The 16,765-nt window shown below is 42.1% G+C and overlaps 1 protein-coding gene across 1 annotated transcript; it reads right to left on the minus strand.

The window, feature by feature from the left end:
• Positions 1-4,418: 4,418 nt before the first annotated feature.
• LOC105477086 (ST8 alpha-N-acetyl-neuraminide alpha-2,8-sialyltransferase 3) lies at positions 4,419-12,293 on the minus strand. The gene is made up of 4 exons (XM_011733434.2): positions 12,019-12,293; positions 10,489-10,611; positions 7,525-8,082; positions 4,419-5,008 (listed from the first exon to the last, which is right to left on the minus strand). Exons 1-4 carry the CDS (start codon positions 12,195-12,197, stop codon positions 4,726-4,728), a joined length of 1,143 nt encoding a protein of 380 aa, XP_011731736.1. The 5' UTR covers positions 12,198-12,293; the 3' UTR covers positions 4,419-4,725.
• Between the last annotated feature and the right edge of the window lie 4,472 nt (positions 12,294-16,765).

Consider the following 16,765-nt stretch of genomic DNA (forward strand, 5'->3'; position numbering starts at 1 on the left):
CCCCAGGGTAACCTTAAACTGAAGTCAGTTACTCAGCAACAGCTCTTCACTCTGATGCCACTGTCATCAACAACAAGAGAATAGGCTTCACTGAGGAACATCTATTCATACACGTCTTCAATCATAAGTCATCACAATAAAAATAAATTTTCAGAAATACTGCATAACACGACAATATATAATACAATAATGACATTCTAAAATGTTTCCCATTTCAAATGTATCTATGTGGCAAAGCGATCAGAGAGGGGCATAATGAGTCATTTTGATGCTTAGTACCAACTGATCTGTGGCCTTGATTAATTGGGCCACAGAGTCCAGACAGGTCAATCAGCTGGCCAAGGTGCCCTCAATCCTCAACACCCAGGGTGCTCCATCTGGGCTGCCAGCCACAAACACATAGCCCCTTTGCAAGCAAAATGACAGTTCTGCACATTCCGGGGGAAGTAGAGGCTTAAGCAGAAACTTGTGCCTAGTGCATTCAAACAATTATGGGAAAAAAGGTTTTAAGAATCCAGAATTATACAGAAAATTGCTCAGTTTGTCATTTTGCACATGAAGACTCACAAAATTATTATTATTTGTCTATCTTCTTAGCATATTGAACCAAACACAATATTTCAAAGTCTGCTGTTGAGATTACCTATAAAATAGAAGGCATTTCTTAACTCAAGGGACCCAGATGAAAGTTATATATATATGGAGAAGTACACAACAATTTTCAGCCTTCAACTTCTAAATTATGCATATACATTACTAAACAAGGTTTTATTAAGATGAATAGCTTATTGGGTAAGATTCCAGCTGTCAAGCATGAACCACCAGTAACTGAATTGTTATTTATCAAATCATGATTTACCAAGGGTGTTTTCTTTCATCTCAGGGAGAAGGTAGGTAATAACTGGTGGACAGTTGCATACCCACATAAGCATTTCCTTTATTGTTCTGTGTTGGGAAGTAATTTTTGGGAGGGAGGGGAGAACCTTTTTTCCTCTTTTATAGCCATTCTAACTTATTTTATGTGCCCTGCAGATCCCAGACCAAAACTCACTTTCCCTGTGAGCCCAGCTTCATTTGATGCTGGTAAGGCCAAGAAGTACTAGAGGAGGAATCATAATTTCTCCACTAATTGACTATGTCATCTGGGGCAAATCACCTAGCCTCTCTGTTTCTCAATTTTCTCATTTGTAAAGTCAAGAATCAAGACTGGCAAAGCTGAAGGCCTCTTAATTTCCAGTGTCCTAGCATTCTACAGTGTTGTCCCTGCTTCCTTTGACCTCAGGTCAATACCGCTTTGCTGTCTGAGAGTGTCTAATAATTAGTGCCTTGACTCAAATCAGAAGAAATGTTCTCCCATTCCTTGGCTTCCCAACCAAATTAGGTTTCTCTTGGCATTCACATTCATGGATAAATAGTGGCTTGGGCATAAGGAGGCTGAGGGCAGGGGCAGCGGTTCTTCCTTTGCACATCCTTGCTGGTAGCCCCATGGCCAGGTTCCTGACATCAAGGTCACAGACAAGATGGCACAGCAGTCATAGTCAGCACTGCCAGGCACACACTACTAACCATACAGCACTTTTACAATAGTCACAGACACTTAAGACACAGACACAAGGTGGAAGAATGATAGACAGTTTAATAATCAAATATTGGAAAGAATTTTTGGGGTGTGGGAGGAATTCTCTACACCACCATTTAACCCTGTCTCCCTTGGATCTGCGTCTGCACATGACACTCAGAATAACTGATGAAAACAGAGGGTCTAGCATTAAGCAGGTTGCCAAAAGTTTGTGATTATTTCCCCCCTCTGCAACTTAATTGGTTTTCTGTGTTGGTGTTATGGGTAGAAAGACTTGGGGGCTTTATCGTAAAATGTATTCCAATAGCTGAAGGTGGACTCTGTTGTGAGTAGCCTAAAAAAGGGAAAGGCTCTGACAAAAGGATATAATTAGTCTAGAACCAACAAAGCAAGGTCAATGCAAAAGCCAGGGCATGTGTCTGTAGCTGAATGAGGAGGAAACAGCCAATGGTCCTGAGCTGATTACTGCCCAGTTCACTGCACTTGACTACACAAGCCTGGGAGCTGCAGGAAAGCCAGCTGCCTTTCTAATTAGGACACTTGGGACACACCAACTTTTTTGGTCATAAAAGTGGTTGTATAGATTTAATCTTTGAAACAGTCTTTAAAAACAGAGATTTTGCATGATCAGCTAGAAGCTGCTGTTCTTCAAAAGAGAAGGGTGATCTACTGGGATCATCTCCAGGAAGTCCTCCTTATAAGCAGAGATGAGCCTGATCTCTAAACCCCGCAGGTTCTGAAGAGAAGTTCATTTCCTCACTATTTTGAGTTTTCATTAAAATGATAGATAACACGGTGGTGGGGGACGGGAAAGTCCTCCCACTCTAAGGTTAAGATGGAGCCAAGAGTGCAATGAGATTTTAAAAATCTCCCTGAACTTAAATAAAAATCCTGGGCATTATGATGAGATAAAATTTAAATTGTCTACTACAGAACAATAAACTGTTTTTTAGAGATTCTGGTCTTTTCCTCTTTTAACCTTCTTGGTTTATAGTGTCTACGCATTTATATTTAGTGAAAACTAACGGGCACATTGGGATTAAAACTCCAGAGTCAGAATCTGGCCCATGTAATATTGGCATTAATATCACTTAGCTATAACCAAATGAACTAAGTGCTCAGGAACAGCCAACTAAACACTTCTGTCAGTTGTCAATCTCTCAGTGATCCCAACAGAGCACAGTGTGAGGACGTTAGTACAGTCCTCTTCAAAGGGACAGGGAACAAACAGTGTGGTTGTGATACCCATCAAATTATACCACTGAATTAAAAAATGTTTTTAATGTCTCCTCTAATAAATATATTGTAACGTGTGTCACAATTGGTAACACATTTGAACTTGGTGTTCCTTTCATTAGTTAGTATCTGGATCTATGCAAGCTGCTTTAATTAGATTGCTTTCTGAAAAGAATAATAAGGCAGGTTTAGGACCAGGCAGAACATGAGCATAAGGATAGTGTCTTTCCTTACCATATTTGGTTTAATTTTAGGCATGATCATACCTTCCTAAAGAGGGGCAATGAGCTGATCACTGAACTACAGCACATTTTTTAGAGTTATTTGTCGTATTGCAAGCAATCTGGATGAGATTTCAGGAAAAGAATGAGCTACCTCGCTCAAATGCATAACAAATATGCTTGACTGGCATTTGGAAAGAAGATAAAAACTCTTATTAAAATTTAACATCAACTTGGCCAGACTTTGGGCTGAACTGGAAGAACAAAGTGATGCTCAGTAAAAAGCCAGGGATGGGAATGATTTGATTTCTACTCATAAGGCTGAAATAAAGAAAATGACAATGGCCAGCTACTTCCTTCATCGCAGGTCTACATAATCTTGGATTCCAACTCTTGCCACTGCACAATGGCTTTTTCTTTTGAAGTGCTTAATTTGTAGTTGTATAGATCTGACTTCAGTGGAAAGAGGGAATATCCAGTGCTACAGTGTTCTCAAAGAGAACAAATGGTTCTGCATTGGTGGTGGTGCACAGAATGATACGGAAAATGATCACACCTCAGCACTAGTCACCTGGGAGCCTGGCCTGGCCAAGCTCCTCCTCCACTTTAACCCAGCTGGAATGGGTAACACGGTTACCACACTTTGGGATACACAGAATTCCATAACAACTTCTAAATATTCTTCTTCCTTTTCCTTTATGTGTCTCAGGGTCTTAAGCTAATTCATTGCCTCTATATTCTGAGAGCACACCCAGCCCAGTGCATGGGTTGGGATTATGGGAGGCACTAAACTTAGGCTGGAATGGCCTTACAGATGTGGCCACAGTGCTATTATTTGCCATAACAATGCCTATGTCAAGAGACACAATGCTACCCACAACATAGGCTTTCTGTGTGATCATGAAAGATGCACTGCCTTATATCCCACTCACCACAGAGGGACCAACCATCCTGCTGTAGAATGACTGAATGGACTGGTGAGGACTGCATCGGAGACATTTTTTTTTTTAAAAAAAGGAATCACAAGGGGGTCCATCGTGATTGCTCATTTTGACATGAAGCATCAAAGTTACCCAGAACCTTAAACACATCAAGTACAAATGCAACACATACAAGCAAAGCGAATTCAATAGGATTCCTAGCAAACTATTAAACTGCAAGGTGGTAGGGCAGGGATTAGTTGCAGAGAAAGGGAGTGAGATGGTGACAGAGACAGAGATAAGGAAATAGATAGAAGATGAGATATGCAAACCAGTTTTTTACATTTCCATTTTTCAGAGTCTGATCCCACCAGCAAAACAGATCCTGCCCCAGTTGGCCCGAGGCCTCTGATTATGAGGACTATCTGAGCAGAGCTGCAGAAACTATAGCTCTAGTCCTCATGAAAATGAGAGGCAGTTTATTATTAAAATCCAAACATGAAAATACTTCAAACCATTTCGTTAGCAGCATAGTTCCAAATGCAGCATTCCCTTTATCAATCAAGTCTAAACCATGTGGCTTCAGTGCATCTGTCCTGCTAAATCTGCTAAAACTCTTAAAAGAGCAGTGCAAAAGAGAAAAGACATCTTTCCTTTTAAATGGCAGACAATCCTTATAAGACATTCTCTAGGGTTCTATTCTGAAGACTATTCGATTTGATTTGGGGCACTTTTTAAACAGCCATTTGGCACTTTCCGTTCGGAGTTCTTAGGCACAGTGTGACAGAGTCAGCTTGGTGAGCCCTTCCCCATGCATTCGGTACAGCAGCTGAAACTCAGCAGGCAGCTGGTGGGACTCCTGCCACTTGGTGGTAAATTTGGTTCCTTTTTTGTCATAGTAATGGTATGGAAGATCTTCCCTTGTGTTGGGGTCAAATCCAAAAGGCCAAAATCCATACAAGTGGATCTCTTCACATATTGCTGATGCAAGGGTGTACATAAGAATACCTGTGCTCAGCCGTTTAGGTGACAAATGTTTGTTTTTCCAGTACCTGTGGAACAATAAGTACATGTGGATTCAAAGGTCGGCGATGAAGGTTTCAATCAGCAAGGTCAATCTGACTGGGCTGGGTAGTGGATTTGTTAATGTAACTTAAATAGCGCTTGCTTTGAAATGATCTTTTGGGCAACCAAAAACAACCTCTGGGAACAACTGGCTACATAATTTGTGAGATCCAGCAAGAAATAAAAATTTGGACTCTTGGTTCAAAAAGTATTGAAAATTTGAAGTGCAAGAGCAAAGTATTAAGCTAAGTGTTGGGCCTTTCTGAGCGTGGGATTTCCTGGGATCATACTGTTTGCACACCTTTGAAGCTGGCCTTTGAAGCTGCCCCTGGGTTTTTCTAAAGAGTGGTGTGGCTCTGACTCAGCGGTGACACAACAGAAGGCCACCAAAAAGAATGACTGTGCTTTTTTTACATAAAGGGCTCTTGGTTAGGGTAAAGGAGGTCGTTTAATCTAAGGGAAACTCCTCTGTCCCTTCCTTTCTCAAACCTAGAAATAAACCCTTCATTCGGGGTTTAGAAAGACTGTGGAGGCTTATTTTTCTTCTCTCTTGTAAAAAATTGTATTCCTTGCTTCTTTGTCTTCTAACTAGGGATTCCCAAGCCCATCTTCAGCATGCCACAATCTGGCATGCTAAATTTTTTAAATTCAGAAAGTGTGTAAGATACATTAAATGTAAATAATAAGTTATAGTTATTAGTCCTTCCACATTTAAATAATATTAATACTCAGAAACCTTCCTGCTGACACCACCAAATATTTGAGGCTTCTCTGTGGTGTGTGTATCATTGGAGATGCAGGCAGAATGAAACTGTTCATTAGTCAGATTTCTGCGGACTGTATTTCCTTCCAGTTTTCATTGAACCTATGTATTTTTTTGAGGCCTGAGTGGCTGTGAAACATTATGATTAACTCCACTTTTGTGGCAGGCAGCCACACAGGATAGTTTCTGGAAGTTTCTAAGCACATGTAGTTTCTTATTCACTATTTGAAGATTTCAAAGGTGAACCTTTCCCCCTTTCAGATGAGATTTAAAAGTTCAATCTTGGTTTTCATATTCCTGTCTAAGGAGCTAGAATGACTCTGACAACCCTTTCGGTGTAGTCAAACTTAAACTGAACAAAAGGGGAGCAAAATGAGGAGATCAAAAGACCGTGGGACAGGTCGGCAGGAGACCTGACTTCTAACTCTGGTCTTGCTCATTTAGGTCAGTGACTCTGGGTAAATAACTTCTGCTCCTTGCACCTTAATTGATTCATCTTTAAACTTAGGAGTTGGGCTACATTACCACTTAAAAAGGTGACCATATATCCTGGGGAACTAGGACAGTCCTAGTTTTTCAGTTATCTGTGTTGCAATTATTAATAGCACCCTCTTTCTCTCAAAGAAAAAGTTCCAGTTTGGACCATAAATTATGGCATCACTCTACCACTGAGATACAAACCAGTTTATTAGGCTGTAATTCCTCCTCCTATGAGAGGTCAACTAAACAGATCTTACATCTTAGGAGGCTACAAGATGGGGAAAATCTATTGTGGAACAAAGATCTTCAGAATTCTCTGTTTACCAGGTGTCCCAGAACCCACCCCAACTTATAGTAATATCTAGGGCTATGTTAGGACACTGAGGCTACTTACATAGGGGAAACTGAAGTTGAGATAATTTTCTCCAGATGAGTTAAAAGAAAAAAAACTCTACAATTAATCTTGTTTTATAAAATGCCCTGGACTAGTGGTTCTCAATTCTGACTGCATATTGGGATCATCAGGGGAGTTGTTAAAAAATACCAAGTACCTGGTCTCCACCTCCCTGCCCACCAGATAAATTACATTAGGATCTCTTGAGGCAGAGCCTAGACAATAGTATTTTTAAAGCTCTCAAGTGATTATATATACAACCAGAATTGAAAATCACCAGACTAGATGAAAATATTGCATTTCTGACTGATCTGTCTATCAAATTCCAAGAGGTAACAATATGCTTATAGAATACTTTTATCATGTTTTTGTCCTAAAATATCAGATTATAAAGGCAGACTGTGCAATTTATGATTTATCTAGGTGTTTTGCTAACCTTGGACATCTACAAAACACATAAATTTAAATCAACTTCATTGTTTCTAAAAAAAAAAAACACTTGATTTGTCTCTAATTTAGCCATTGGCATTCTTGGAATATAGTTATCTATTTAGAGAAAATTCTTGATTTGTGGTGATTTCCATGACCGCTCCATAGCCCTACTAAGGGAGAAGACAGAGAAGAGACAGGAAACTGATGAAGCACCAATCCTTCCATCTGACACTTGGTTACCAGCTGTGGGTAGATGGAACTTCTTAGCTAGAATGATTAATTCATTCACTCATTACAAAAGGTATGAGTTTCTTCTAACTACTACTAAACTCACCACAACAACTAATGAATTGGATGGCTCCCACCCCCAAGAGATTACAACATTGATTTGCCATCTGGTGGAATATGAGTAAAATGCAATAAAATATACACACCTGTTGACATGTTGCATTATATTTCCCGGCCAAGCCAGTTGGACTTTTAATTGACCTCTGTGTTCAACAAAAAAGTCAACTAATGTCCTGGTCACAGTTGCTGAAGTGTGGAAGAAAAATGCAGGGATCCAAAGAATGGCCCCATCAAGCTTTTTTAAACTGAGGAAAAAGTTGTTACGGTCCTGAATAGTCAAGAGATTGTTGTAATATTTTTCCAGGATGCTGGGGTTGAAGGTGGTAAGGTTGGTTTTTCTTCCAACATCTCTTTGGAAAGCCTCCGTAGGGGCGAAATTGCAACGGAAAACAAAATCTGATTTATCTATTTCTTGTCCACACTGGCTCCCTGTCAGGATCCCACTATTTCCAACCACAGCACAAATATTATAATGCTTGTTCATAATGGGTGACACATCTGGAAGCAGTGACCGGAAGTTATTGCTAATAGAGAAAACATATTTATGGCTGGAATAATCATAGTGCATCAGTTGTCCAATCCGAACACTATTCTTGGTCAAAGAAAAATTTTTTATTACATCGACATGCTGAAGAATTTCTTGCCTAAAATAAAAAAAAAATTCATGAAAAGCATTCCATTCAGAAGAATTGATTTTTCATCTTACGTCTTATGCTGACATTTCATTCAGAGGGAATATTAGGCTCATTGAATCCAAAAAAGATTATACATACATAATTGTGGTCCTTGAAGGGAGGACTGCTTCACAATCTATGCATATTCTAATCTTTCAGTCAGTTTCTGGGTGTATTCTTTGAGGCTTGTAAATGTAACTTACAGTTTTAGCTGCCATACCTTGGTTTTCTGCTCTACACGAAGAGTGTATCTTATTTGATCAGCAGGGAGGTATAGGGCAAACTATGTCAGAAAATACAGGGAGACAATTTACACAGGCCTGAAATAGCTCACATTAATGCACAAACATTAGTAACACAGAGTTTGTAAGTAGGGTCTACTTGTTTGCTACTGGACTGCAGTGCTCAAAGAGTATCAAATATCACTGGTGTCCAAATAAGAGCCAAATAGATATGAGTCAGGACAGCACTATATATTATTGAAAAAGAAGATGGTAATAGCAGTGGGTGTAGCTGAATATTTAATACAAATGAGATGATAATCTCATTAAGGTCCTCTGAATAATGAAACAGGGGGTTTTTTCTACTTGATTATATAGAAACACAATTTAGTTGAAGAAATCTAATCCTTAGAAGACAAGGCTATTATATATCCTGAAATTACGTCCATATTCTAACAATTCACTACATAAACAAGGCAAGATTGATACTTAGAACTAATTTCAGGTTGCTTTCATATTGAGCTTTAAGTAAAATTAAGTATCTCTTCTTAAAATTTTAGCTATTTAAAATATTCAAGAGAGACTAGTAACATGCTACTTGCTGCTAGATTCTCCAATGTTAAGTAATCCCATTGAATTTCTTATAACTTTTGCCTAAAATGTAGCAGGAATGAAATGAAATGCTTTGCATATCATCACATTGCTTGGAATTTTATTTTAAAAATGACTTTATTCTTCAAAACAGAGGCAACAGCAACTGAAATCTTTGAAATTTCCCAAGTTACCAGTACCATTCTTACAAGTTGTTAAAAAAGTAAGGCAGATTTTAAATGCTACTGGAAAAAATTTAATTAAAGATTATCTAATTAATTAAAATGAGGGAAGTTTTGAGAAAGAAATATTCTTCTGACTGGTCATTTGGGTCACATGGCCTAGTGTGGGAAGAATATTTTTTATTGAGTTAGAAACATGTTCTGGGGAAAGCTAGAATGTGTTCTACCCATAAAAATTTTCCGAGTTGTCCATAAAATTAACATTGAATTAAAACCCTCCCAATTATTAAAAAAAAAAACACTTCCAGAGTTTTAGAATTGATCAATTTTCATGAACTAATTTGTAATTAAACATAAGTATTTTTAAAATGTTAATCTTAATCATATGACTGTATGTTGACTTTTCATCTAAACAGTATTTTCATGAGACCATGAATATCCACTGAATTTGTTTTAATTCTGCCCGTAGATTAAACTTGTAAAAGAGAGAAAACAAGCAATACTAGAAATGCTAAGACCAAAACACAACTCCCTAAATAGCGTGGTTCGTAAAATAAGTATTCACACTTCTAATGAATACACTAGATGGCTCACATCCCATTTAGCAGTACAATAATCCCACCGTGAAGGAAGGAGTAATGAGTTATTGTGGTTTGCTAAGAGTAGACCAGAATCACTGAGTAGAATAAATACATTTTAACAAATCTCATCCTTCTTCCTTCCACCTAAAAAAACAAAACCCCAAAACCATCTTATGTGTATAAAATGAAACTGCTACAATTAGTATGAATTAAGTTAGTTAGCTTTACAATAAGTAAAGCTGTAAAGACAATGAAAACAGGCAAAACCAAAACAAAACCATAGTTAAATACCTACATACATTTGGGCCAGCATTTTCACAAGTAATGTGATGGAGACAGATTATGGCATTTTCTGTGTGTTTCAATGAAACAATACCATTTTATTCTATTTTTCAAGTTTTTTTCAGGGACGGAATGAAAATGCATTGGGTGGTCTTTTTGCAACTAAACAACTTTTGTCTGTTTTTGAAAAATAGATGGCTTTGGCAGTACTTGCCAGACTTGTTACCTGTAAATCATGGTGCTCAATCAAGCCAAAGTGAAATACCTTTTTTTTTTTTCTATTCAAATTGGTCCTGATGTGTCCTTTTTGTGACAGGACACTACATACTCAGGAGAAGGTTCCTGATCATTGTTTTGGGCAGTCATGCCAAGAAAACAATGCAGATACACCTGGTGGTGAGGGTGGGGGGTATAGATGTTTGTTGTTTTAGATGTTTTTATTTGCTTGTTTTTGTTTTGTTTTGTTTCGAGCTCTAGAATTCTTAAAAGCACCTTTTGGATCTTTTCCTCCTATCCTACCTTTGAAGTAAAAACGCTGTCCGATTAAATGTCCACTTAGAAGGTTTCTCTTGGAGTTCCTGGGTGAGAGAATTCGTAATGGGCACAAATGACGGGTCTAGAAACTTCAGCGCAAATTGTGACCTGGAGAGGAGCATGAGCACAGACAAACGTGCTGGCCTCAGCTCAGGGAAGCCAAGGTAGCCATTAAAGTCCAGCGGCCGGGGCGGCGGCGGCTGGCACGCGCGCGGGCTCCGTTCCGCCCCGGAGCCCCTCTCATTTGGTCCGCCCTCTGCTCCCACACACACCCGAGAGAAAGAAAGAAAACTAGGGAACCCCATCTGCATTGTCCATCCCTCCGGGTGCCGGAGAGACCATAAAATGGCCGTCATGCGGAGAGCAGGGCGCACGCCGGGCGCAGGGCTGGAGCCCGCGGCGCTGCGAGGACCACGGAATCAGCACCGCGGACAGCGGCCGCCTCGCCAGCCTGACCCGCTACGCCCTTGCAGCCCCAGAGAATTGATTTTTGGAGAAAGGACAGAGGAAACCGGACACCCAGGGAAAGGCTGGGGGTGGTTCCTGCCTTAACCTCTTCCTTCCCGAGCCCACGTCCGATTTCACTTCCTATAACTTGGCTGGGGGTCCCCGGGGGCCGCCGGCCAACTCCGCTCCTCGGTCCAAGCGGGGCTCCTCTGGGTTCCTCGCCTCGGTCCCAGCTTCGACCACAGGTGGCACTTTGTAGTTGTCACCTGCCCGTCAGGATGCCCCGCTGGGGGAGTTCCCAGGGTCACAGGTAGGGGCGGGGGCTCTCGCAGAGCTGCGTCAAGCTGCGCCTGGCGCCTTCTCAGTTCGGCCCAGCGCCTGGCGGTGACTCCGACCTGGCGAGGGTGGGCGGCCCTTCCGAGGCTGGCTTCCCGCAGGGGGCGGGGGATGCAGGAATCCCGGAAAGGGGGTGGGGGCGGTGGCAGCGAGGGAAAGGGTCGAGGGAGAACGCCCCAGGGGCTTCCTGAGAATAAACCCGCGTGTCCTTTGATAGGGCTGGGGGAGGAGAGGAGGAGGGCGCGAGGGGAGTCCGGCGCCTGCGCCATTAAACCGCCCGCACCGCCCCGGGCCCGGCCCGCGGAGTCTGAGGACAGGGCGCGGGGAGGGCGCTCCCCTCACGCCAGTCCATCTCCGCTCGCCACCCCCTCCCGAACACACACACCGTCTTTCCCTCCACCCTCACCCTCCTGAAAGCCTCCCCCAGCCCCCATTTCTGAAATGAGGGAAGGGATGCTGAGAAAGAATACGAGAAATGCAATCACATCGATTTGGACAACGGCTTCTAGGGGCTTTGGGGTAAAAAAAAAAAAAAAAAAAAAAAAAAAAAAAAAAAAAAAAAAAAACCAGGGAGGGGGAAGGGAGAATTAGAGAGAGGAGTGGAAAGACCGCGCAGTTATCTGGCCCAAAGAGTCTCGGAGAAACCAAAACACCCCTCCCCCACGTCTCCCCTTCCCCAAACACCCCAGCAACCAAATTCCCGAGGGCGCTAACACAGAGGCCCGCACTCACCGGAATCCCGCGTGGAACATGTACATTCGGGGCGCCCCCGGGCTGGCGTACTTGGGAGTGGTGAAGATGTTCTCCTTTTTCAGGGACACGTAGCTGATGAGCGATAAAATCAGCAGGGCGACGCTGAGCATGACCAGCCCCAGCACACTGGCGACCCGGGCCATTTTGCAATTTCTCATCCCGGGCTGGGCTGGGTTCAGGGAAACCGGGGAAATCGGTCCATTGAGCGGCCAGCAGCTCGCTGGCGCGCTCGCGCGTGTGTGTGTGTGTGTGTGCGCGCGCGCGTGGCGGAGGAGGGGGACCCGGGGGGGGGCGGGGTGGCGACAGGCGCCGGGGGTTGGATCCCGCAGGAGCCCCAGAGAGCAGCGGGACCCCCTAGGCAGGGGCGCGCGGGGCCGGGCGCCGAGCAGGAAGATGGAGGGGCTGCGCGGCGGCGTGGCGAAGGAGCGCGCAGCGCCGTGCGTCCCCGGCAGCCGGCTCAGGCTCCCCCGCGCGTTTCCAGCGAGGCTGCCATCTCTGCCGCCGCCTGCAAGATAAATGTGATTGGAATAATGTTACAGTTCGATCTAAGCACAGGATTTAATTAATGAACTCTAATCTCCCAAATAACCGGGGGGAGGGGGTGCAGGAGAGGGAGGGAGTAGGGGGAGGTGGTGGAGGGAGGGGGAATGAGGCTGACAGGCTGCAGCCCGCGCCTACGGCCTCCCCGGCTGAGGGTGCCGGCGAGGTGGCTATAGGGAGACGAGATCCCAAACTTAGTTTAATGGACCATTCATTACTTTATAATATCACGGAATAGGGAGACAAATAACCGGATTTGCTGTCCTAGAGTATAAACAACAGCTGGGTGCTTCTCAGAGAAGCAGGGAGAATGGTTTTTGGAAGGCAGCTGTTTAAAAGCATGTCCCCTCACGCGGGGGCCCTGGCCCTCTGCCCCCCGACCCTCCACCCTAAAGGAAGTTCCAAACAGCAACTGGGCCTGCCTGCCTCGGGAGCCCTTAAAACCTTCTTGGAATTTGCCAGAATGACTCCCCTGTCCGCCTTTTATGCCCACGACATACTTCACTTATCCCTAAAGGTTGGGTAGTGCCTAGCAAAGTTGCCAGGTGACCTGTGAGTAGGGAGGGCCTGCCTTCCTCTCCCCTTTCCGTCTTCCAGTGGAAGGACAATGTGCTTGCCCCTGACTTGACGGCCTGGTGAAGTCAGCCCTGGTTTAACTTTCCATTGCCCACTCTTCAGACCCATCCCTCGGGCCTGGCCTGAGCCTTCCAGAAGCCGAGGCCGTTAAAAAACGCAGATCTTTTTATGAAGGAGCCCAAGAACCAAATAAGAGAGGCTGCCTCTGAGAGTGGAAGGAAAACGCACTAACACTTTGCGTTGCTTGACCTTAAATTTGTTTTAGTATATTCACATGTTTCTTGTTTTAATATCCATTAGAAATACAAATTAATCCATTTTCAGTCATGCAATTAGGTGCTCAGGGGAAACTCGCATGTTTCTTTTAACTCTGTCCTTTGCAATTAGCTTATGGCCTCTGCCACCCTAGCTTACTCTTGGCTTAGTACTCCCTAATACTGGTCAATAAGCGCTAATGAAGAGAGCTAGGGGTGAGAAATTGGCCTTTGAGTTCTGATAAAACAAGTTGAGATTTTTCCAAGGTGGTTATGACTTCTTTCTCTCCTGAACTTCTTGCCCTGTGGGCTTTCATGGACCTAATGTTATTATCTGTCTGGGTTCTGTAAATTCCTTGAAGGGGTGAGCTCCTGGATTGTAAGCTTCTGCAGAGCAAGGCTTGTCTTCCTTCTCCAATACTGTCTCTCACACACGTTATGCTTGCTAAATGTTTGAAGACCTGATGAGCTCCCTTGGGAAACATATCTGTGTGGTTGTGGACAGTAGCACACAGAATGCTCCTATTTGTTTCTAATGACAAAGGGGGTCACTTTGCACCCACTAGACTTTTTGACCAAAATCTAAAAGTGTGTGTCAGAAGGACACAAATAGTCTCCTTCCCTCCGTGGGACTTTTTTATTATTTAAAAAAATTTAGAAAAGGCTTGCATGCCTGGATATGATGAACACTTGAATTGTATTTTTTTGAATTGCTATTTTTTTTTAAATGATTGTATGAGTAAGGTGTAAAATGCCAAAAGGGAGTAAGATCTTAAGAGAGCCATCTAGGAATGACACCTATTAGAAAAAATCTTCTTGAACAAGAAATCAGGGAACATGCTATGGAGAGGCAACCCGGGGTAGTGTTACACCTTCAGACTCTGGAGTCAGAAAGACCTGACTTCAAAAGCATACTCTGGGTATTATCAAAAACACAAAAAATAACATATGTTGGCAAGGATGCAGAGAAAAGGGAACTCTTATACACTGTTGGTGGGAATGCATACTAGTATAGCCACTATGGAGAACAGTACAGACGTACCTGAAAAAACTACAAATTGAACTATCATAAGATCCAGTAGTCCCATTACTGGGCATTTATGCAAAGGAACAGAAATCAGTATTTCAAAGAGTTATCTACCACCATGTTTATTGCCACACTGTTCACAATAGCCAAGATATGGATCAACCCAAGTATTCAACAGCAGATGAATGGATACAGAAAATGTGGTATATATACATAATGGAATCCCATTCAGCCATAAGTAAGAATGAAATTCTGTCATTCTCGGCAACGTGAATGAGCCTGGAGGACATTATGTTAAGTAAAATAAGCCAGGAACAGAAAGTTAAACACCGCATGTTCTCACTCATACACAGAAGCTAAAAACGCTGATCTCAAAGAAGTAAAAAGTAGAACAGAGAATACTAGAGGCTGGGAAGTGTAGGGGGAAGAGAGGATAAAAGATTTGTTAAAGGATACAAAATTACAGCTGGATAGAAGGAATAAGTTCTAGTGTTCTATGGCACTATAGGATGACTATAGTTACAATAATGTATTATATATTTTCATATACCTAGAAGAGAAGATATTGAATGCCCCAAAACAAAGAAATGATACAAGTTTGAGATGACAAATATGCGAATTACCCTGATGGGATCACTATACATTGTATGTATCAAAATATCACTATGTACCTATATATGTATGATTATTATGTATCAATTACAATAAATGTTTACTCTGGCATACATAGCCAGGTGACCTTGGGTAAGTTACAACTTCTCTGTATTTCAGTCTCCTCATCTGCATAACTGGGATAAAAGTCTCCCAGGGTTTGGGGGAAGATTAAACAAAGCATATAAAGGCCTTGCACCCTGGCCTATATTAAGCAGTTAATAAATATGAGCTAACAGCTTGGGTATGTTTTTAGTGTCTTTTTCTCTGACGCTGTATATGTCCTGCTACAGAGTGCGTAGGAAAGGACATACTTGGGTGAGATATTTTCTTGGAGAGAATAGCAAAGATCAAGAAACTCTTCAGTTCCCTTTTTAAAACAGCATAACAATCATGAAAATGGCCCTACTGCCTAAGGTAATTTATAGATTCAATGCCATCCCCATTAAGCTACCAATGACTTTCTTCACAGAATTGGAAAAGACTACTTTAAAGTTCATATGGAACCATAAAAGAGCCCGCATTGCCAGACAATCCTAAGTCAAAAGAACAAAGCTGGAGGCATCACGCGACCTGACTTCAAACTATACTACAAGGCTATAGTAAACAAAACAGCATGGTACTGGTACCAAAACAGAGATATAGACCAATGGAACAGAACAGAGCCCTCAGAAATAATACCACACATCTACAACCATCTGATCTTTGATAAACCTGACAAAAACAAGAAATGGGGAAAGGATTCTGTATTTAATAAATGCTGCTGGGAAAACTGACTAGCCATAAGTAGAAAGCTGAAACTGGATCCCTTACTTACTCCTTATACAAAAATTAATTCAAGATGGATTAGAGACTTAAATGTTAGACCTAAAACCATAAAAACCCTAGAAGAAAACCTAGGCAATACCATTCAGGACATAGGCATGGGCAAGGACTTCATGTCTAAAACACCAAAAGCAATGGCAACAAAAGCCAAAATTAACAAATGGGATCTAGTTAAACTAAAGAACTTCTGCACAGCAAAAGGAACTACCATCAGAGTGAACAGGCAACCTACAGAATGGGAGAAAATTTTTGCAATCTAGTCATCTGACAAAGGGCTAATATCCAGAACCTACAAAGAACTCAAACAAATTTACAAGAAAAAAACGAACAACCCCATCAAAAAGCGGGCAAAGGATATGAACAGACACTTCTCAAAAGAAGACATTTAATTTATGCAGCCAACAGACACATGAAAAAATGCTCATCATCGCTGGTCATCAGAGAAGTGCAAATCAAAACCACAATGAGATACCATCTCACACCAGTTAGAGTGGCAATCATTAAAAAGTCAGGAAACAACAGGTGCTGGAGAGGATGTGGAGAAATAGGAACACTTTACACTGTTGGTGGGACTGTAAACTAGTTCCACCGTTGTGGAAGACAGTGTGGCGATTCCTCAAGGATCTAGAACTAGAAATACTATTTGACCCAGCCATCCCATTACTGGGTATATACCCAAAAGATTATAAATCATGCTGCTATAAAGATACATGCACATGTATGTTTATTGTGGCTCTATTCACAATAGCAAAGACTTGGAACCAACCCAAATGTCCATCAATGACAGACTGAATCAAGAAAATGTGGCACGTATACACCATGGAATACTATGCAGCCATAAAAAAAGATGAGT

Source organism: Macaca nemestrina, chromosome 19, assembly GCF_043159975.1.
Source record: "Macaca nemestrina isolate mMacNem1 chromosome 19, mMacNem.hap1, whole genome shotgun sequence".
Taxonomy (NCBI): Eukaryota; Metazoa; Chordata; class Mammalia; order Primates; family Cercopithecidae; genus Macaca; species Macaca nemestrina.

What these genes read in the sequence shown, in the direction of transcription:
- LOC105477086 (XM_011733434.2), bottom strand. Translation starts at nt 12,197, where the DNA reads ATGAGAAATTGCAAAATGGCCCGGGTCGCCAGTGTGCTGGGGCTGGTC. An exon ending in ACAGCGTTTTTACTTCAAAG is followed by an intron (nt 8,083 to 10,488) that starts GTAGGATAGGAG and finishes TTTTTATTTTAG; the next exon opens with GCAAGAAATTCTTCAGCATG. An exon ending in ATAATGCAACATGTCAACAG is followed by an intron (nt 5,009 to 7,524) that starts GTGTGTATATTT and finishes ATTGTTCCACAG; the next exon opens with GTACTGGAAAAACAAACATT.